At 44.9% G+C, this 22,684-nt stretch overlaps 1 protein-coding gene across 4 annotated transcripts in view; it reads right to left on the reverse strand.

The window, feature by feature from the left end:
- The window catches only part of SWI3A (SWITCH/sucrose nonfermenting 3A), a 73,758-nt gene that overhangs the window by 24,391 nt on the left and 26,683 nt on the right, over nucleotides 1-22,684 (reverse strand). For 3 of the 4 annotated variants that reach the window (XR_015184609.1, XR_015184610.1, XM_086485358.1), the window contains exons 2-5: nucleotides 8,543-9,102; nucleotides 7,714-8,193; nucleotides 7,425-7,579; nucleotides 7,291-7,349 (exon numbers count right to left, since the gene is read on the reverse strand). Coding sequence is in view for 2 of the 4 variants with exons in the window: in XM_086485358.1 (XP_086341484.1) it covers nucleotides 7,291-7,349; nucleotides 7,425-7,579; nucleotides 7,714-8,193; nucleotides 8,543-9,102 (1,254 nt within the window). In the remaining 2 variants the exon portion in view is untranslated. The remainder of the gene's footprint in view (nucleotides 1-7,290; nucleotides 7,350-7,424; nucleotides 7,580-7,713; nucleotides 8,194-8,542; nucleotides 9,103-22,684) is intronic. The other variant, XM_086485359.1, reaches the window with a different exon arrangement.

The following is a 22,684-nucleotide window of genomic DNA, read 5'->3' on the forward strand; positions in this document are numbered from 1 at the left end:
TATGGAGGTACCTTTGACAGAACTAACGCAGCAGTCTACAGACGCTCTTCATGCAGCTGAAAATACAGCCTTTTCCCCACTCTCATTGCGATGGGAGAGAGTAAGGCCACTAGGCCCTGGAATAGCTGGTACAACGATGAATGTCGAGAGATGAGGACCAGACTACACAGAGTAGCGGCAGGGATCATTACACACAGACAGTCACTCATAACATTCGGGCGCCTTGTGAGACGAAAGAAGAAAAGCTTTCTAGCCCGACTTGAGCAGGAGTTATACAAGTTGTTCTTTAGCCAAGACTCCAATGGGGTATGGCGCCTTTTTGAACAACGGCAAGCTTCCATACCCATTACCTCTACGGATACTCGGGGGCAGTATGCGACTAGTTTATATACAGTGCCAGCTCAGCCTTCCCTACCGTTGCCATCAGGGGCCCATCCTCACATCTATATGTTCTTTACTGAGAGCACGATACATGATGCCATTGATAGACTGCATATAGGTAGAGCACATGACCATGAAGGGCTGGTTGCTGAACATTTGCGCCATGCACAAGGTACATCTGCACGTTTGCTGACAAACATGTTTAACAGAGCTGTTTGTGAAGGCTTCCCTGAGAGTTGGAGTTCCAATATCATTGTGCCGATATTCAAGGTTGGGATCCTATGCTGCTTGGTAACTATCGTACCATCATGATATGCCACACATTGGCTAAGCTTTATGCTTCTGTACTCGAGCACGAGCTCAGCCATTGGGCAGAGAGAGAGAGGGCGTAAGAGTACGTAAGAGTACGAGGGCAGGCATGTTTCAGAAGAGGTTTTGCTACTCTGGATCACATATTCACGTTATACAAGTTGTTCTTTAGCCAAGACTCCAATGGGGCATGGCGCCTTTTTGAAGAAGACACCAAGCATGGTATTCGGTGGTCGATTGAAGATAATAACCTGGAAAGCCCTCTAAAAGAGGAGTATCCTCAAAAGTACGCTTGATGATAAACTAACTCAACCCCATGTCGGAATAGAGCAAACACTATCACTGAAAGCTCCAGAAGTATCCTCAAAAGTACGCTCTGAGGTGACAAACTGACTCAACCCCATGTTGGAACAGAGCAAACACTGTCACTGAACGCTCCAGAGCTATAGCCAAGAACTCCCCCCAAGATAGGAAATCCCCCTTCCTGCTCAATCCTGGCTGCCGCTAAGAGAGAGAAATGAAATGAAATGTTATATTAACATCTTCAAAAGGCCAAAGTGACCTATGAGACCAAAAAGTTACAATGTGGTGGATCTGATACAAGGTCAGAGTAACAAAAATGACAAAATAAAATACTATGGAATCCTAAACTGCTAGGTGTGAGCTAAGTAGCTAGGTGGGATAGCTAAATCACAAAAGATCCAGCATTGGTCGCTTGCGGATCCCATCAATCTCCTCCATGGTCAATAGCCTGACCGGGCATCATGCATGTTGGGCCAAAGTGATCCGAATCCTTTGATGCAGCCTCTGTCGATGTTGTGTAGTCCTCCGCAGTCGTGGGTGTCTGGATCTCCCTAGCTCGGTCGCTCGGTCGATCAGTGTGCCTCTGGTGTGAGGCGACGAGCTCACCTGTGGTAGTAGCTCCTTCGGGTGTCCAGTGTCTGCTCTAAAGAAGTGTGATCCGTCTATGAGACTGGCTAGCCTCTCCCCTCATCAGGCTCTCTCTGTGTCTGTGCAGCTCGAGCAAAAACAGACCCAAGCATCTCTAATCCTCGTATCGCATGACTCTGGAGAGTGGTCCGAAGCCCTCTCTGAACAAGCAATGGAAGCGGCCACGTATCTCGTAGTAGACGGGGTAGTGGCAAGTGTAGTGCAACTCTGTCTCAGGCTCTATGTCACACAGGAGGCATGTCCTGGCCTCTGTCGGTACTCCACAGTATCTCCCAATCTCAATCCGCAACTAGTGTGAAGATGTGCGTATCTAGCCAATAGCACATTGTAGCCCATGAGACAAGTGGGTGTTCATGTATGTGGGCCTCGTCACAAAACCGTTCTCCGTAAGCTGGAGAAGATGCTCTCTGTAGAAATCCATCTTCGTGCCCAACTCCTGTGCTGGCTGTATCCATGTCCTCCTGGTGTCTGGCTGAGTCTAGTCCTGGCGGATGAGCCTGGTCGTCTCAGACTGTGTAAGAGTCAGAGAGGGTGCATCCAGTGAGTACTAGAAGGGGGGCAATCTGTCTATGCTAAACCCATGCGCCTAAAACCATGATGTCATCTCCCCATACCAACATGTTGTACCTCCCTATATGGCTAACTGTCGAGAGGACTCAAGTGCAAGGCGGGCATATCTGTCTCTAGAAAGTTCCCACATGCGGTGTATCAAAGAGAGAGATCTGGTGAGCGCCTCCACCACTAGTGGGGGGCAGCTAGCTCTACCAGGATAATGGCACGTGGTACTGAAGCCTTGGCTCTAATGAGCCGTGAGATCATAGAGACTAGTGGCTTCTCCATGTCCCCCCATCCATCAGTGCGACCTGTCCTCCCATAGTGGTCCAATGAAGGTCCCCAAATCTCAGCTCCATAGAGCAATGCAGAAGCCACCAAAGTGTCAAAGAGCCAGAGCTTCGTCCGAGGCTCCTGAAACTGAACATGTGAACACATCCTCTCCAATCTACCCAATGTGGGCTCTCGTCAATCTAGCCTCTGCTGCTCTCCTCAATGAAAAAGCTGGTCCACTGAAAACCACTCCAAGGTAAGTAAGCATTTGTATACTCCGCCGTCTCCTGGCCGTATGTGAATGTGGGCGCTGACCTCCAGATCCACTGTGGGGTGGTATTAAATACCATGACCTTGGTTTTACAAGGTTGACAGACAAACCACTTTCGTGGGCGAACCTATGCAAAGCATCCAAGTGACGTTGCATCCCCTCCGGAGAGTCGGAGATCAACACAATATCATCAACATATAACAATAGTGGAATCCATGACTCTGTTAGCTATGCACCTCTATCACCATCTCTCTCAATGTAGTCAGAAACCTCATCCACATACATACCAAATAGAGTAGAAGAGAGCGGGCAACCCTGCTTCACTCCAATAGTGGAGTGAACCGATGTAGATAGGCCCTCTGAAGTGCGTACATGCCCCACTACTGACCTGTATAATGCCATGACCCCCCAAATAAGCTCTGTAGGCACTCCCAGCTCGTGTAATCTGCGCATCAATCTAGCTCTGGGTACTGTGTCAAATGCTTTGCTGAAGTCCACAAAGCTACAATAGATCCGTCTCCCATGTGATCTGCCCCCCTCAATGATGGCTCTGAGTGTCAAGATATGGTCAAGAGTAGAAAAACCTCTCCTGAACCCTGCCTGCTCAGCTGCGCGTATCCTCTCTCTGCCCGTCTGCTCAGCTGCTGCTCAAGAATGGATGCGTACGACCGTGCCAATGTGTGTCCAATCATGATATTGCGATAATTCCCAGGCTCCATAGGGTCTCCTGACTTGAAGATAGGTACAATAGTAGATAGGCTCCAAGTATCAGGCAAGCCCTCACACATGGCACGGTTAAACATAACCGCTAGAAGCTTTGCTAGTAGATCTCTGACATGCATGAAGTGCTCAACCACTAAGCCATCATGATCATATGCTCTCCCAGTCCTCATCCTGTCGATGGCCTTCCTCACCATCTCAGCGGTGAAAAAAGCACATGTGTGGGGGCATGGATCTGGGGTCGAGAAGGGGCGGCTGTCCAGGCACTGTGTACAGAGACGACGCATACTCGCCTCAAGCCTCTGTAGAGGTAATGGCAGGGGGGGAGAGTGCTCATGAAAGAGCCGCCATGCCTCACGTGAGTCCTGACTCGAGAATAGCTGGTATAGGTCCTGCTCTAGGCGAGCCAAAAATGCCCTCTTCTTCCGCCGCACTAGGCGCCGGAAGTCAATCTGTGACTGTGAGTGATGTCCCCTAAAAGCACCTCCCTCTGAAGTCTAGCTCTAGTCTCGCGGCATTCCTCATCATACCAGCTGTTCTGGGGCATGCTCCCAGACCGGCGTCACTGCTCAGGCTGGGTGTGTGGGTATGCCTCTGCTGCTGCATCATGTAATGTCTGTGTCAGTATAGTAGTAAGCTCCTCCAGAGGTCGCCCTGGCTCTTCTGTACACAAGTGGCTGTAGATTCCATTTATGTATACAGAGTCCATCTCCCATGTGAAGGTAGGAACTGCTGCCAATGGCTTGTGTGCTACACTAAACTGGAAAGAGATGGTCAGTGATCACACAAGAGTATGATCCACTGCCACCCCAACAGGTCTGAGTCCAACCGTGAGATCCTGGATACTAGAAATGAGACTCGGCTGTGCCATGACATAATCCATTGTGCTGGCTCCATGTCTGTGTGGAAAGCATGTAAAACCCCCCGCATCGGGAAATCTCTTTAGGCCATTCAAGATGACCAATCCATGTGCAGTCCCCATATCTATCAAGTGTCGTCCATACTCAGTATGTTCCCTATCCTGTGATAGTCTGGATAGAAGAGAGAGAGAGAGAGAGAGAGAGAGAGAGAGAGAGAGAGAGAGAGAGAGATCTAGGAAAGGCTCTCCATGCTGATAACAAGCTGCTCATACAAGTGACCAAGGGTGGTCTGGCATAGAACTGACATGCCTAATGGATAGACCCGAGGTACACACAACTACGACTGCTAACCGGCACTGCCAACTGCTCCTCCACATGAGACTACTGGCTCGACCACAACACTGGCTAGCACCCCAAGAATACCTAGAACAAAGCGATCTGCAACTCCTCTTGCCAGCCCTCAGCCCCAACGACCTGGTAAAAATACCCTAAAATAGGGATAAGCGCCAGAAATGGAGTCTACAGGCATGTAGGGCTTGGGGAAGGCATGCGAACTGCTGGGAAAAATAGCCTAGGGATACAAGAGCCTAAATGGCCATGGAACCAAGCCAAAACCCAAGGCTAAGCATGGCTAAATTTTAAACACAACCCGGTATGAGAAAACAATCTCACACTGGCTAGGCACAGCCACAAACTACCAACTGGATGAATCCAGAGAGAAGTCTGAACTCTAACAAGGTCATGGGATGACTTCCGACGGTTAAATGGGTCGATGCCATCGAGCAATCAAGATGGGGCTCGCAATGACACATGACTGTTAAGCAGGGTCTAGGCTACTTAGCCATAACATTGTCTGAAGTGGGCCGAGAAAGACCGCTTTCACGCATTAGAAGACCATCTAAGACAGGTTGGTAGACCACGTATCACAGATCAAGAGAATTTAACAAAACTTAACAAGTCTTCAATTTCAAAACATATAATTTCTATTGAAAGGAAACATATATATACACAACCAAAAGAATATTAGAGCGTCCCTACAAGGAGATTCCGTAAAGAGCCCAACTTTCAAAGTGACCTTTTTGTCACGGTGTTGTATGGTATTGATCCACTGTCGAACTGCATCTTTAGCATCTACCTTGTCATGCCATGGGCATGACAAGAAGAGCATCATAATTTGCAAGCTTCATAATGTGGAGATCAACAGGTCCACGATATCCTTGGAAGGTAATTAGTGAACTAGTATCGCATGTCGCTAGCTCTGCTTCAATTGTTATCCAAAGTTGATAAAGTCGTTTCCGAGTACTTTAAAAAAACCAAAAGAGAGGAAGTTATCTAGCTTGGGGATCAAAGAAGATCAAAGCGTGCTTTGCATAATTCTTTAGAAGAGTTATGCACCGACACACCATAAACACATTGTATCAATCAAACTTCTTAGCCTTGGATGTTGATTCCTCCAAGATTGAAAGGCATTGTGTAGAAGTATGGCCAGTTTGGAAACATCCAAACCACCTTTCATCAAACTATAGGGTTTCATGTTGTTGAGGACTTCAGTCAGCTTGGGACAAGTCCTTGGCTTCAAGCCTCACTCAATGTAAATCTAGTTTGGCTTCATGGTAAAAGCTTTCTTTTCCAGTTCAAAGGTAAGCTTGCTTTCATAATAAGGTAACCAACTGATGCATGTTCCATAAGTGGTAGAGCCTCTAAAACTTGCAAGTCACATGACAAGGCAATGAAAAACATCACAAATAGTACTGAATTGGACTGAAAACAGCATGATAATATGGCCAGACAGGACACCAGATGGAGACTGCTTTTTTCTCATAGACATGCACCAGCTTGTCCACACGCAGATGCTTTTTGCAAGTTACTACTGTTGAACAGGCGAATGCTTTCGGATGGTTTCTTTTCAGCACCGTTGTGACCTTGTTGAAGTATAATAAATAAAAAATTTCCACCAGGGACGCCTCCCTTAAGAGACAGTACTTCTCTAGAGGGAACTCAGTCCCTCCTTGTGTAGGGGATAGAATCTTATTTTGAACCCATTTGAAATTTTGTATTGTCAAAGTTTGTTATAATCAAGTCTGTGTGGCTCCACACTGCCTGTTCAGCAGATCCATTCGGGTCTACTGTCCCTAAAGTGCCTCCCATGTTCATCATTCCCTCCGGACACTACCTACGCTGGGAAGTAAGTGTACATGTTAATGTGTCATGGCAACACATGTTGATTTCTAACAAAGAGAAGACTGACATGATATTACAAGTAAGAAGAAGACTCGTCAGCCACATGAAGGCCAATCTCAAGGAAACACATTCAATCAAACAACAAGTTGACACAATCTTGACGCACAAGGACTACAAAAAAAAGCTAGGAGAAATGCATACCATAAGTAAGAAGAAGACTCGTCAACAAGACGAAGGCCAATCCGGAGAAAACACACTAGCCCAAACAAGGAATTGATCACAATCTTGAAAAAACCACGGACACAGCAAAAAATAAGCGGACAAAGGGGTCTCAGGCCAGTGTCCATGCCAGCCTATAGAGCAGGAGGCAGCAAAAAACTGCAGAGTTGCACATACAGCAGCAAGAGTTGTGCACCAAAACAATTTAAAGGTTTTTTTAATCTGTACCATTAACCTGGGCAATCACACCTCAGAAATTACTCCTGATATCATGCCTGCCACTAGGCACTTCAAGAAAGCAATCTATCAGCAGAGATATCACAAAACCTCTTACTGGAATATCCTTCTGCTCAAAAGTTTTCCCAATTTTCCAATGGTTAGGCTCAAAAGAGGCCACCTGACCAATTGAGTTAGTTTACACACCTTACAAAATAAAGCCTAAAACCACTGTAGGACATGCGATGCAACACATAATCAGTGATTCAAGATATTGAAGCTCCACCTTGCCACTAAGATTCAGCAAAAAAAAATAAAATCAACTGAATAAATCTTCCGCATGAAAGAAGGCTTTACCTTCAGTGCGCATTACAGCATCCTCTTTCTTCTCTTCATCTGCTTTGGAGCTGTCCTTACTAAACAAGGTCTAATTGTCAAAATTAGTTAAAAAGATCAATTATTTCAACAGGTTCAGTTGAAGGGGCACTTACCTGGTTGTAGTTGGTAGAAAAGGGTCTTTGTGACCAGGTTGTACAGCAGACAAAAATTGAGCTGCAACAGGGTCGTCCTCTGAAATAGCCATCAGAGCTGCTTGCGCTGTAGCTGCGGCTACCCGAGGGCCCACCATAGCAGACAAAAAAGCTACCTAGCACAGGAGTGTGATAGGAAATTCAATACCCTCATAAGGATGGTTAAAAAAGCAACTAAACGATGCAGCACATTTGCAAAGTCCCCTGATTAATTATTATATCCATAGTGGCTGAGCCTGCATATCCTAACCTGAGCCAAAATAGGGTTGCTTGAATCGGCTAGCGGATTCAGACGCCTCCATTTTGTAGGTGGTCCATCAGCATCCTCTATCGATTCAAGAAGTTCCTCATTGTCATGCAATTCAAGAGCTTCCCCCCCACCTTTACTATCCCTCTGCTCTACCTTAGTGTTTTTCACAATGGTTTCATCTGTACTTCTTGAAGCGGCCAGAGCGTCTAGACTCATAATGCCACTGCAAAATTGATCTCCAAATGGCAGCTTCATAAAATGCATGATGCACTCTGCCTTTGATTTTGTTCCTACATGGAGTGCCACACGATCCCAGTTTTCTCCATGTTTCTCTATGGCTTCAAGTAGACGAAGCGCCTCTTCCTTAGTCCAGGCAAGATGATTTCTTTCTGACTCACTAGTTGTCTCTGCCAGTGTGAAGTCATCCTTCAAATAACCATCTCCGGCTGAAAAACAAGCTTCACAAAGTATAAACCCTGTCTGCATTAAAATATACGATAATGTAAGGCAAAAGAAGGGAAAAAAGCAGTTGGCATTACAAGCTTAAGCCAACAGAGAAGGCAGCATAAAACATGTATTGGCCGAGTCAAAGTTATAACATCAAAAAAGACAACTTAAATAAGCTTCTCATAGCAGAAAGCTAGTGCATGATTGGTAGGTCATTCTAAATTTCCCGTTTGAAGCAGTATATCACCTTCCAAAAGTGTGATTTAGTTTAAGGCACTGGTGATGCAGCAAACTATTGAAGGTAACTTGTTACTAACAAAGCTCTTCAGATGGCAGTGATTAAAGGAAATCCAAGACTGCATGGCTGAGTGTGGATACTAACCTTTTTCTTATTTTCAAACCATTTGCTTTCACCATTCATTCCACAGTTGCTGCAGCTCTGTGAGGCCTGCCTGTCAATGGACTCTTCAATAGGCACGGCCTGTAAATTCATAGGGGACCAACCTGTAAACAGATCCTTGTGCGAGGCCAGATTTGATATACTTGCTGGTCTTTCGTTTGATGGCACTTGGCCTTTAGGATGCACTATCTTGCACGGATACACTATACGGATACCTGGAGGAATGTTCCCCGACATATGTGAGGCATGGGCACTGTCTGTTGCAGCCGTTTGATTTTTGTTTTCAATTGCAGTATGGTTGTTTATCAAACCCCAATACTCAATACAATCAAACACCTTTCTTATCAAATTTACATCTCCTACAAGCATTTTGCGTACTTCGGAATAGGTAAGAGACCTCTGAGGGTGTTCCCTGTATCTGTTGACAATAAAATCCCTGTATTCTTTATAAACTTTGGGAGTCTTGGAAAGTGAGTTTCCATCAAAAAATTCTGGCAAAGCTCGTTGTTCAATAGAGTGGATTTTGTCCCAAGAAAACCATCCTGCGAAATCAAAGGTACACAGAGCTAGCATATAAGCAGTGGAAACAATTGAGTCCAGAAAAGATGTCAAGGGCAGACAGTTGAGTTGAGACTGTGGGCAAACAAGATCAATTCAAAATGGAACCCTGTGACTATTTAACACAACTTTTTTCTTTCGATTTAAAACTCATAAGCACAGTCAACGAACTGCAGTGCTACTTCACTAATCAGTGCTAACTTCATCGAACGATCCATAAAAATCAAGCGAAAAAAAAGATCACACCAAACAAATGTCATTGAAAAGAACACCTAGTTTAGGATAACAGTGTCTAGCGTCCAGGTCGATGTTAGTGTGAACACAGCCAATGCAGCCAGGCCAAGCCCTCATATGAATCATGATGATGACCACTGCTGATGCAGAGCCCATGAGGCTAGGCTTGCGTAAACCCGAACGGGTTAAAGCGGGTGTTATGGAATGAACACTCTCATAGGTCCCTACATCCTTGGCTGCTACTCAGCTAGGGGGTGTGCTGCCGGATGGTGGCTCTGGTCAGATAGTTTGTTTGACACACATCCATAGGTGGCCACATGGCAAAGAGATCCTCCTGTTACATTACATGGTAGTAGAGCCTGCTTGGCTACTTTGTGGACTACATACACATACAAAGATCAATAATTAAAGGCGGGCAAATTGTTCTTCATTTAAAATATCTATGGCAAAAATAATCAAATTCTTGTCGTAAGCATATGTGCTATCAGAGGCGGATGAAATCATGTTTTCATGCTCAATGCTGTGAGAAGAACAAGTTTTCTTTGTTATTTTAAAGGAAAACACTGTAAATTGGTTGGTTGGGACCAAATGATGATGTCACTTACATTTGGTAGTCCATTATAGATACAAAAACAGCTATTTCCTCCCTCTCAAGGGGGTAGAGAGGGGGAGAATGAAATGTTTAAAGAAAATACAAAGGACTAAAGTACCAACCACTAAAATGTGAATAAATAAGTGAGCCATAGAGCCAGCTGGTGGCCCATCTGCAAAAGCCTTATCTCCTCAATGGGCAGGATTAAAATCCTAACCCCCAACACTTATGGGACCCCGGCTGATGGAACCTAAATTACTAAAGGCACACATACACAGTTATTGCGTAGAAGCTAATGACGTGCATCCCAACAGAATAAACACCACCATCACAAAGAGACTCTGCACCAAAAAACCAGGAGAGAGATGGCCTCTAGCCATCCTTGGAAATGATCAACAAGCCCTTCAACCTGCATACAAGCGGAAGATGAGATTGAGAACCTTCCCGCCCACCCCCGGGCCCCAACACCCCTTCTCCTCCACTAGATCCCCGCTGGCCACCTATATCCACCAAGCGAGAAATAAACAGAAAAACATGCAAAGGCAGGTAACCAAGCAACATACTTTTTTCCATACACGTAGGTTTGAAATACCATACTTACCATATGCTGGGCAAAAAGGAAGTATGACATGGATATTCTACTCCACCCAAGCCAAAACTAAAAGACTCCCAAAAGTCACGATTTTTCGGGTTTTGCGCTTTGGCCATTGGCTCCCAATGACTTCTTATGTTTTGCTTGTCAAAAAGTTTCGAATCTCTACTTATGTTTTGGTTCTATCTACCATCAAGTTGAAAAACCCCAACACTCAAGAAACCTCCTTCTCCAAGGATGTTTACAGAACAAGAACTACAAGAGGTGGTTCAGACCCAAACCAGTCAGCTTTTGGACGCGAACAATCAATCCAAAAAGCAAGTGAAAAAGTGCAAGAAGGGGACTGACTACCCTAGTTAATTGGGCCGTCAATCTTCTTTTTCATCTGCAAGAAAGCAGAAGAAGCGTGTACGCTTTGAAGGACTACCCAGTTCTTCTTCTTCCTCTTCTTCCGACAGTTCTTCTAGCTCTTCGGACTCGAGCGAGGAGGACAGAAAGGGTAAAAAGCGAAGCAAAAAGCAAAGCTTTGGAAAGGGCAAGAAAAAAGGCAAAGAAATTCAGATTTTGCCCAGTTTCTAATAGCTCTACGGAGGAGTCGTCCTCTGACAATTCCGACTCCGATGACCATATGTTTTATGCAAAGAACAAGCACTTTTACAGAGCCAACCAATATGACTTCCTCGAAGACAAAAGCAAGAAAGCAAAAGAATTCAAAGAAGGTGGATAGTCGATAAAATTTGAATCCTTTTCTGGATTCCGAGATGCTCTGAGGGCTTTGGCCTTCATCCAACAGTTTGACATAGCCTTCTCTGGAGGGCACTACTCAAAGCACTCCAAGATTAGGAGGGCTGCATCTTTTCTTGAAGGAAATGCTCGAACATGGTGGTCCACTCTTCTTCTGAGCTCTAGTCAAATGGTTGAAATTTACAAGAGATATACGAACCCCTTGGAATCATCTCCGGATGACCAAGGTAGATTCTTTGGACGCTTATTGCGAGAGGTTTTGGGACTCTTTTCTACCAACCTCTTCATTTAAGGTCTCTTTTAAGGAACAAATTGAGCGGTTTTGTTGCGGACTCCCTACGGGGATCCAAGACTACTGCCTAGAACACAAGTAAAATTCTATCCAAGAATTAATGGGTCATGCGAAACGGGGTTTCTTGATACATTCGGGAAATTTGACTTACCCCACTGATGAGATCTTGACTCAAAGAACCCAACAGACCTCCAACAATGAAAGTAGAAAGACAAAGAGTTCCCAAGACAAGAAGGATAAGGATACACGACCCCGACTGACTCTTCGAGAAAGAGCCAATTACATCAAAGAAGGGAAGTGCTTTGGTTGCGGGGAACAAGGGCACATCTCCGCAAAGTGCCTCAAAAAGGCACCGCAAGAACAGACTGAAGACAGGCCAGAGAGTTCGAGAGCAGCAGAGGAACGTGGTAGAAAAGGCAAGATGAAAGCAAGACCGGTACCAGATTGCATGGGTATTGACCCAAGCCTCATTGATGAAAGTACAGAACTTTGCCGAGCTTGGGGCAAAGTGAAACCTACTCGGAGCCGATTTCACGGTCTTCACTGATCACCAGAGTTCACGCTACTTCTTGTCACAGAAGCAGCTTTCGAAAAAGCAGACGCGGTGGGCTAACATCTTGTCACAGTTTCACTTTCAGATTGTCCATGTTCAGGGACTAAAAAACTTGGTGGCAGATGCTTTTCTCAGAAGCCGTGTTGCGAAATTGGCTTTATCTGACAGAAAAATAATTTTAACTGAATTATTGGATTTATAAGTGAGAGGGTTTTTCTCACTGGAGACATCCGAGTACAAAATATTTCTAGTGCGTAAGGGAATATCTGTAAGGCCACCAGGAACGGGTGCTTCTGATAAGTCACATCGGATGGGTGACAGGGAGCATCGGAAAGAAGTATCCGACCATCCGGGAACGGACATCTCTGATGCGTCATAGGATGGGTGACATAGAGCATCGCGAAGGAGATTGTACTGTAAGTTCCGTAGGAAGGACTAGGTGATGGGTAATTCCTGATGCGTCACAAGGTGGTGACGGGTGCATCGGAAAGGGGATATCCATAGTCGAGAGGAAATTCCGAACTGTGTTAGAATTGTGCACAAGGAAAAAGCAAGCACTTGAATGAAGATGGGTTCTGAGGAAACTTTGAGGAAAAACAGATGCTTTCTGAGAAAGCAGAATTGCTTTTCGGGAAAGTAGATGCTTTCCTGTGAGGAAGTCTATGTCTGCATTGCAACTGTGTATGTGATTGCATCCAGGGACGCCTGGGAAGTGCTGTGAAAGCATTGTTTTTAACTTATAAGGTTTTATTGAGTTTTTGGGCAGGTTCAGACTATTTTTTAAAATACGCCGGCCGCCCACTTAATAAGTGGGCAGCCATCTGATAAATAAGGCAACAGATCAGCCAGCGTTTTCTCTCTCTCTTTTTCTGGCAGAACAATAAAAAACCCAAAAAAAAAAAAAAAAACGGCCGCGATCTCTACGCGAGCAGCTATTCGTGCCCGTGGCTACGAGCTATAAAAGCATCACATGCCCTCACTCAGAGGGGAGGACCAATCTTTGCAAGGCGGAGATGCTGCTGCAGATTTCAGCCGTAAAGAAGACGTTGCCGGTGATGCCCATGGCTGCCCCAAGTGTACCAGATGTCGCCAAGACCCAGTGCGCGAGTTCCCTCGCGAAGAAGTGCCTACGAAGCGTGTTTCCATCGCGACAAGTTGCTGTTTTTCTCTGTTTTCAGCCCATAAACGTCGTAGACGGGGCTGATTTACGAGAAGGAACCCGAGAACACACCTCTTTTGTGTGTAGGATTGGAAGAGAGGATTTTCTATGGAGAGATCTCTTCCGGGGAATTGCTTTTCGAGAACGGAGTTGTGTTTCCAGCGTCGAGACTTTGAAGGTTACGATTTTCATGTTATGAACTCTGAGTATTTGTTTGCAGGTGTACTTCCTCTTAGTGAGGAAGTAGGAGCAGAGGAAGGTATGAGCCTCTGTAGGAGAAAAGCGCTCTGAGGAACTAGAGCCAGATCAGCCCAAGGGTTTCGTACCCGAGTTTGGGAAGTAGATCCATGGATCGGAGAGAGGTAGTCTCTCAAGTTGTGATCCGGAAGTTGGGATTCCCAAGTAAGGACTTCGTGTCTGGGAAAGCAGAGTTGTTCTGCGGGAAGAGGACTCTGGAAAGAGAGTTGGAAAAGAGTTGCAGGGATGCCATGCCCCGAGTCTGGAAGGTGAGATCCAGAGGCGAGAACCTTGGTTCTCAAGGATTTGGAATAAGGAACGGAAGTTCCTTGGAATTGGGTTTTGCCCTAGGAATCGGAAGCTAAGGCTTCCAGGAACCATCAAGTCTTATTCTAGAACGAACGTGTTAATACGTTCGGTTCAAGTGCTTGTATAGACTTCTCCTCAGTAATAAAGATACTATTACGGGGGGGGGGGGAACCAGCCCATCTTCTGGTCCCCAGTACTGTGTCGATCTTCTCACTCTCTATCTCTCTCTCTATCTATTTCTCTCTATATCCTTTGGCTTCAGTAATAAGTGATAAAATCTATTTATCCGAATGTATTTTATATTGTTATGCGCTCCCGTTTGTGACAGTGGTATCAGAGCATGGTCTTCTCTTTTTCTCTGTAAAGGAGGACGACTCTGGGAAGATACGGGAAGAAGCCATGACAAGCCAAGAGAGAAGTAAGCAGGCGGAACCCTAAGTCCTGCAAGGAAAAGCTCGCAGAGTTGGAATTTTTTTTTCTCTCTGCAAGAAGTCGACACAAGGCTTGGGATTCTCTGAGAAGGCGACAAGAGCATGATGCTCAAGAACCTAGAGAATCCAAGGAGCGGAATGCTCGAGATTCTTCAGAATCCAGAAAATATCCATGAACGCAAATCCAGAACTATAGCCATGAAATCCCGTCATTCCGGGAAGGATATGAAGAAGGTCTCTAGACCTAGAAACACTTCTAGTCAAGTTTGATACTTTTGACGGAAGGGAAGATGCCCCAAAAGCTGCCGCTTTGATTCGACAAGTTTGAAGTTGCCTTTGCAAACGGCAATTTCTGAAAAAGCGTCGAAGATGAGGCATGTGATTAAACACCTCAAGGGGATTGCAAGTACTTGGTGGTATACCAAAGCTCTGCAAGGAACTTACAACAAGACTTGGATTCAATTCAAGGCGAATTTTTCGACAAATTTTTGTTTTCCTCTACGCTTTTGAGGAAGGCATCCAAGAAGATTGGGATCGGTTTGCCCAATAGAAATACGAGCCAGTCCAAGCAAGTAGTGGTTCACTCTTGCCAAGGTAGCTCCACTCTTGATCCTCTTTGAGGAAGGAAAGATGATGAAATTTAACGAAGGACTTTTGCCCGAATTTTGTAGACGCATCTGCAAGATACTTTGCAGCAGATGTTGGAGTCAGCTATAAAAGCTAAAAGTGTACACCTTAGTGTACATAGACTTTAATCCCCGCAGTGGGACGGGAACCATTGAACACAGAAACAATGAATTTTTGTTACCTCTCCTCGAAGGATACATTGCTATCCAGAGAAAGTTTGGAGTAAGGGAATTCAATCTAACTCCTGAGTTCTTGAATAGAAGACCCTCCAGGTTTTCAATCACAGTTACATCTTTGAGGAAATCATAAAGTGCATTGTGCTTGTTTGCTCTTTTGCACAAGATATGGTTATGTCTAACCGGGACTACCACTCTCGAGTGTTTATGAGAGCAGGATCAAACTGAAACGTTGTTTTCTGAGATGAATTGGTTTGCTTAACTAGCCGGAAGGTCGACTATTGATTTGGTATCCGGAATTTCTCGAACAGATTACGTGCTACTGCGGGTAGGAAATTATGAAGGAACCATTCTGAGCTTTCTAGCAAAGAAAAGCTTTCATTAAGCTTGAGTACCTTATGAACCAACACCCCTACCCGGTAAGGGAAGATATGGTAGTGCTTTTCACACAAGTGAATGAACTCTCTTTACGAGGGAAGGAACAAGCGACGACTACGGCCTGTGCTTGAGGAATCCAAGGATTAAAATCCTAGATTATTTATGAGCGGGTTTTGCTCTAAGATCGAGCCAAGGGATCGTCAAGTTGAGCGTCTTCGCTCTAAGGATCTTACGAAGGGAAGGTAATTTCCCATGTTCACTGAAGCTCTAACACAGCTTAAGAATTATCTACACTTTTGAGTACATGGATAACACACGAAGATGCAGACCTATGCCAAGGAACTGGACGAGAGTTTGTTATACTCTCTTGAGCGTCTTTTTGTACGCAAGGATATTCCGACACGAGAATCTCTATTTGAGATGTGTTCGGTAGAAGGAATTTGAGTTTCTCTACGGAGAAGAGGTTTTCTAATGGTCGTTGATCATTGAGTACGCTATGTGCTTTTACCATTACAGTAGCAACTTTTGGTTGCGGTATATGTTTCTCCATAAGCAGGTCAAGTAGCATTTACACGCTGTTGGAATAAATTCGAACTATTTTGTTCGTAAGAATATAATTCGCCAACCATTTCAAAATGGTAAGAATTACAAATGGGAGAATATCCTTGAGAATCAAAGAGGGTTCGCTCTATTGTGAACGAAGTTTGAACGTACGTTCAAAAAATGCTATGGCTAGAATCCTATCTGCCTGAGATTTTGCAAGGCGTCATTGATGCTCGCAAGGTGAATCATTTTTTATGATATTGTAAGGAAGAGACTCTAATGGACGTCTGGAAAACACTGCTGGTGGTAATAACTCGCAGGAGGAAAAGATTGGAAGGAAGTGCCGCCGCACAAGGAATCTTCGGATTGGAACCGTCCGCCTACGTTGAGCGACAGCCCGAAACAAGAACCTTCTTTAATGTTATCGCAAACTCTGTTTGTGAAAGAAAGACATCGAGCTTAATGCTCTATGACTTGGGCATTCCCTATGTGGGAGGACACAAGAGGTTTAATACCCTCTAGGCTAACAGCGCAAGATTATGCACAAGGACAGATACCTAGATTGATTTCTAGGAAGATTATTCTTCTCGAATTTGAGAAGACGGAATCAAGTTAACAGAGTCTCGGATAACGAAACTTTGGATAACAGACTCTGGAAAGAGAGTTGGAAAAGAGTTGCAGGGATGCCATGCCCTGAGTCTGGAAGGTGAGATCCAGAGGCGAGAACCTTGGTTCTCAAGGATTTGGAATAAGGAACGGAAGTTCCTTGGAATAGGGTTTTGCCCTAGGAATCGGAAGCTAAGGCTTCCAGGAACCATCAAGTCTTATTCTAGAACGAACGTGGTAATACGTTCGGTTCAAGTGCTTGTATAGACTTCTCCTCAGTAATAAAGATACTATTACGGGGGGGGGGAACCAGCCCATCTTCTGGTCCCCAGTACTGTGTCGATCTTCTCACTCTCTATCTCTCTCTCTATCTATTTCTCTCTATATCCTTTGGCTTCAGTAATAAGTGATAAAATCTATTTATCCGAATGTATTTTATATTGTTATGCGCTCCCGTTTGTGACTCACCACTAGTCTTGGCTATCTCCACGATTCATCATAGAAGCTTCGAGGACATGGTTGATCAGTATGCCAAGGTTCCGGATTTTTCCGATGTATTCACTCAAATACAAAATGGGGAGGTAGTAGCGGGATATTCCATACAGGATGGCTACTTGATGAAGAAAACGATGTTGTACGTCACACAGCCGTTGAGGGAAAAGGTTTTGATTGAGTGCCATTGTCCACCTTTTACGGGTCACCGCGGCATCGACACCACCTTGAAAGGTGTGAAGCGTTACTTCTTTTGGCCGAGACTCAAGAAGGATGTGGACGACTTTGTACGCAGTTGTTCAGTATTCATGTTTGACAGGCATAAGGCAGAGGGATTGTTACAGCCTTTACCCATTCCTACCCGTCCCTGGGAAAGTATTGCTATGGATTTCATTTTTGATCTTCAGAAAACACAAAGTGGGCAGGATGGCATTTGGACTGTCATCAATAAATTTAGCAAGCAAGCTCACTTCATTTTAGTAAAGAAAACAATAAACCCAGATCATTTAAGACTTCATGGCATGCCTGAGACAATAGTCTCTGGTAGAGATTCCCAATTCACGAGTTTGTTTTGGAGGGCTATTTGGGAGAACATTGGCACGCGGTTGCAGTTCTTGTCATCATTCCATCCGCCGCAGACAGATGGGCAATCTGAGATTGCAAATTCAATTGTTCTATATTTATTGAAGTTTTACATTTTTTATCAAAAGACTCAATGGGAAAAAAATTTGCCCTTGGTGGAATTTGCCTACGATAACACAATCCACTCTTTGACGAGGAAGGTGCCATTTGAGAGCATATAAGGTGCTCCGAAGGTTCCACCCTTCCTTAGCACAAAAGATAAGATTTTTGAAGCCGACCAGTACACGAGGGACTTGGACACTGCTTTTGCCAAGGTCCGGGAGGCTTTAGCGAAATCTCAAGAACGACACAAGAAGGCAGTAGATCGACACCATTGCGATTTGAAATCAAAGGAAGACGTTGGGTGCTCTTACGTTTTGAGAAAGCACGCCTAAGAAAGAAAAAGAGAAAGGAGAGGCTTTTTCCAAAGCTTAGCATGAGGTATTATGGCCCTTTAAGAAAAGATAAATGATGTCTCCTTTAGACTCAAGTTGCCCAATACTTGGAAGATTCACAATGCCTTTCATGTGAGTCTATTGAAGCCTTTTAAAGGCGATGTGCCCGATGACGGGGAGCCTGATGAGCAACCCGAAGTGGAGGAAAGCAAGGAGAACGATTACCCCAATTTTGAATAGAGTCACTGACGTCCCCTTTGGGGTTCAGGGATACTCATGGGCTGAGTAGTAATTTGTTGTATGACTTTATGACAAGAATTCCCGAAAATGAAAATGATTGATTTGTACTTGACTTGTTTAAGTGCAGGAACTAAAAGACGAAATGACCACAGCATTTCGGTCTCATAAATCTCTATAGACATGATTGCAATAAGGATTAGTTAATCGGGCATCCGTGAGGTCCAGAACAGATCTAGATGCGATCACGAAATACGTTGCCGATGGTCATGGTCTAAGATTTGGAATGAATTTGTATGTGATTTGTCATGTGATGTCAAGTGATGTCATGTGATGTCCGGTGATGTGACTGTAGTTTTGTACAAGTGCTAGATGTATCGTCTCTAGTGCGTCGGTACTAACAGTCAGTGTCTACTGTCACAAATCAGTGATGTGGCATGGCTTGGCTATGGGCAGTAGTACACACACACACCAGCTGGCGGGTCCCGGAAAATGTTGACGTTGCTGGCAGAAGTGACACGTGGCACTGCCGTACGGAGTTCCGTGATTTTCGACGGGATTTGCGACAACAGGAGAAAAAGCAAAGCGGCAGTTTTTATTGTTTTAACTTTTCCTACGCATAGAGAGAGAGAGAGAGAGAGAGAGAGAGAGAGAGAGAGAGAGCTAAAAAGCTTTTTGCTTTATTTTCTTTTAGCAAATTGAAAAGAGAGAGAGAAGCCTTCTTGCTTTATTTTCCTATTGGCTCAAGAGAGAGCTTGTGACAGAAAAAGTGCTTTATTTTTAGGCTTCTGATTTCAGCTTTTGGGGCTCTGCTTTTGGCATCCCTTATAACTTTAAATATGTGAGCAGGCCTCTCACAACTCAGAGCATCTGGATGCAGAGTCTGAGTGTAAGCGCCTGCCCGCACTCTTGTACTTTGAACTCAGATTAATACAAAAAGAAATACCGAAAGGGGGGCGCCAGTCTTTGGGGCCAATATCTCTAGGCACGGAACTCCGCCGGGCCAGTGTTGAATCAATTGTGAACCGTGAACTGTTTTGAAGTGGTTATTTGGTGTTGTCGTGGTAGATTCTTGACTTGGAGTGTCCAAGTCTGTAGTATCAGAGCACGGCCAATTTCTCTTCTACGGGAAATCCGATCCCAAATTTTTTTCCGCGGCACCTATGGCTTCAGGAAAAGATCAGTCGACTCCCTCTGCATCCGGAGACACGAGAAGGGATCACAACGAAGATTCACGCAAGGAGTATGACCCGCCTCGGCCTACTCGGGCGGAGCGCCAAGAGATGGAGCGTCAACGATTGATCGGCAACGCAACAAAGATGATGCTTGATTTTGCCAAGGACCTGAAAATGGCGAAATATATGAGCAAGACTTCTTTGGAGGAGGTGCACACGCAATGGCAGAAGACCACAGAACCACCCCGAAAACCCGCTCTCAAGAAACCTCCTACTCCCAAGAAGTATACAAAGAAAGAATTAGAAGGGGTGATTGATGCACGAATTGCACAGCTTTTTGACGCGCAGAATACCGCTAAAAAGCACGACAAAAAGCAGAGGAAAGGCGCTGACTTCCCGAGTTATTTGGGTCGTCAGTCGACATTTGAAAAGGTAAGAAAGCAGAAGAAGCGTGTTCAATTTGAAGGAGTACCCAGTTCTTCTTCTTCTTCTTCTGAGAGTTCTTCTAGCTTTTCTGATTCGAGCGAAGAAGACAGAAAAGGCAAAAAGCGAAGCAAAAAGCAAAGCTTCGGGACGGGCAAAAAAAACGCAAAGAAGTCAAAATCTCGCCCAGTGATTCACAAATCTACTGAGGACTCGTCTACAGACAGTTCAGACTTTGATGATAGTAATTTTTATGCAAAGAGAAGAATTTTTACAAAGCCAACCAACATGAGTTTTTGGAAGACAAAAGCAAGAAAGTCCAAGAGTTTAAGGAAGGTGGACAATCAATTAAATTTGACACGTTTTCTGGATATAGAGATGCTTCGAAGGCTTTGTCTTTTGTACAGCAGTTTGACATCGCTTTCGCGGGAGGGCGTTCCTCAGAGCACTTCGAAGAGCTGCCTCTTACTTTAAGAGGAATGCTCGAACTTGGTGGTCCACGCTTCTATTAAGCAAGACTACGCCAATTAAATGGCTGAACTTCAAGAGGCTTTTTATTTCTTCTTGGTTGACTCGAGAGTATGAACATGATATACGAATTGCTTGGAACCATCTTCGGATGACCAAGAGAGATACAGTGGACGCTTATTGCGAGAGATTCTGGAGCTCTTTTCTACCCGCCTCTTCATTTAAGAAGATCTCGTTCAAGGAACAGATTGGACGGTTTACTTTGGGTCTTCCGACAGAGATCCGAGATCACTGCTTAGAACAAAAGTCAGCTTCTATTTAGGAGTTGATGAGTCATGTGAAACGGGGTTTTGCCATTCACTCTGGCAGTCTGACTTACCCCACAAATGAGATCATGATGCAGAGAACTGAACAGACTTCGGGAAATGAAAGCAGAAAGAAGAAGAGCACCCCAGAAACGAAAGAAAAGGATGCACGACCCCAGCTCACTCGTCGAGAGAGGATCAGCTATATCAAAGAGGGGAAGTGTTTTGAATGCGGGGAAACTGGACATATCTCCGTGAAGTGCCCTAACAAGGCACCGGATGAACAGGATGAAGAAAGGCCAGAAAACTCCAAAGCAGCTGAGGGACGTGGCAGAAAAGGCAAATGAAAAGCAGAATTGGTACCACATTGCGTGGGACCCGAACCGAATCAAATGAATGAAAGTACAAACTTTGCCGCTTTTAGGGCAAAGGGAAAAATCAGGAAGCTCTTTTGAAGAAGCCAAGGCCAACTTCTTGAATTGGCAGCTCGATTTGGAATTACGCCCGACAAGCTGAGGCCATAGGCGGAGGTAGTTCTAGCGGCACCAGGACGGGATGTTGCCATTACACCGATCATTGGCAAACGTTGTTTGCAATATCAGGGGTATTTAGGGCACGAGGACTTGCACGTAATTCCCTTGGGAGGTTGTGGCGTCCTACTCGAAATCCCTTGGTACCACAAGAACAACGTCGTGGTTGACTACCGAGCCAAGAAAGCGACTTTGACAAATGAAGGGCTCAGAGATTGTACTTGATGAACTTCAATTTCTTTACTCATTTTTCTGAAGAGAATTGAACGATGATTGAAGGTCGAATATGTTTTGACCTGAACAAAGAACGCCTAGATTTTCTCCACACTCATGCCGATTGCTTTTAGAGGGCCTGAGGATCATACCATTGATCTGCTACTTGGAACCACACCACTGAACCGGCCACATCATCTGTGTGAGCCAAGCCCAGAGACACTTGTTTGGGACACTTTGTCTCAACAATAGCAGTGCAGATGAACCCAGCCAAGATAGAGACTATCCATGATTGGCCCGATTTGAAGAATGTCCATGAAGTTGAAAGCTTCTTGGGCTTATGCTCTTCCTACAGGCGGTTCATCAGAAAGTTTGCAGAGGTTGCTTACCCTTTGCATTTGTCGACATAGAAAGGAGTCCTTTTCTCGTGGGGATCCACAGAAGTGACTGCCCTTCAGGAATTGAAACAAAATTTGACTACACGACCAGTTGTTGACTTTGCCGGATTTGCAGAAGTCGTTTGCAGTATATTGTGATACTCGTGGTCGTAGTCTGGATGCGGTCTTAGTGCAAGAAGGCCAATGTCATTGCCTACGAAAGCCGATTGTTTTCAAGGCCGGAATTCACAATACAGATGTGAGAAAGAGCTCATGGCGGTTATCCATGCTCTTACGCAGTGGCGACATTACCTACTCGGAGCCGATTTTTCTTGTTTTTCACAGATGGTTGGAGTTTACGCTACTCCCTGTTTACAGAAGCAGCTATCGAAAAAGCAGATGCGGTGGGCAAACATCTTTTCACAGTTCTTCTTCCGGACTGTCCATGTGTAGGGACAGAAGAAGTTGGTGACAGATACTTTGTCCCGGAAGCCGTTGGTTCTGGCTATTTCCGCGATACATTCTAGAAGCTTCGAGGATATGGCCGGTCAGTACGCCACAGATACAGATTTTGCAGATGTATTCAGTTGAATACAGAATGGGGAGGTAGTAGCGGACTATTCCATTCGGGATGGCTACTTGGTGAAGAAAACCATGTTGTGCGTTACACAACCATTGAGGGAAAAGGTTTTAACCAAAAGCAACTATCCACTTTTTAGGGGTCACTGCGGCATTGTTACCACCTTGAAAGGAGTGGAGAGAGACTTCTTTTGGCCGAGACTCAAGAAGGATGTGGCCGATTTTGTGCGCTATGCCCGAAGGTCAATTTTTGACAGGCATAAAGCACAGGGATTGTT

The sequence above is a fragment of the Adiantum capillus-veneris genome, chromosome 16 (assembly GCF_014529385.1).
Source record: "Adiantum capillus-veneris isolate H3 chromosome 16, ASM1452938v2, whole genome shotgun sequence".
NCBI classification, from domain to species: Eukaryota; Viridiplantae; Streptophyta; class Polypodiopsida; order Polypodiales; family Pteridaceae; genus Adiantum; species Adiantum capillus-veneris.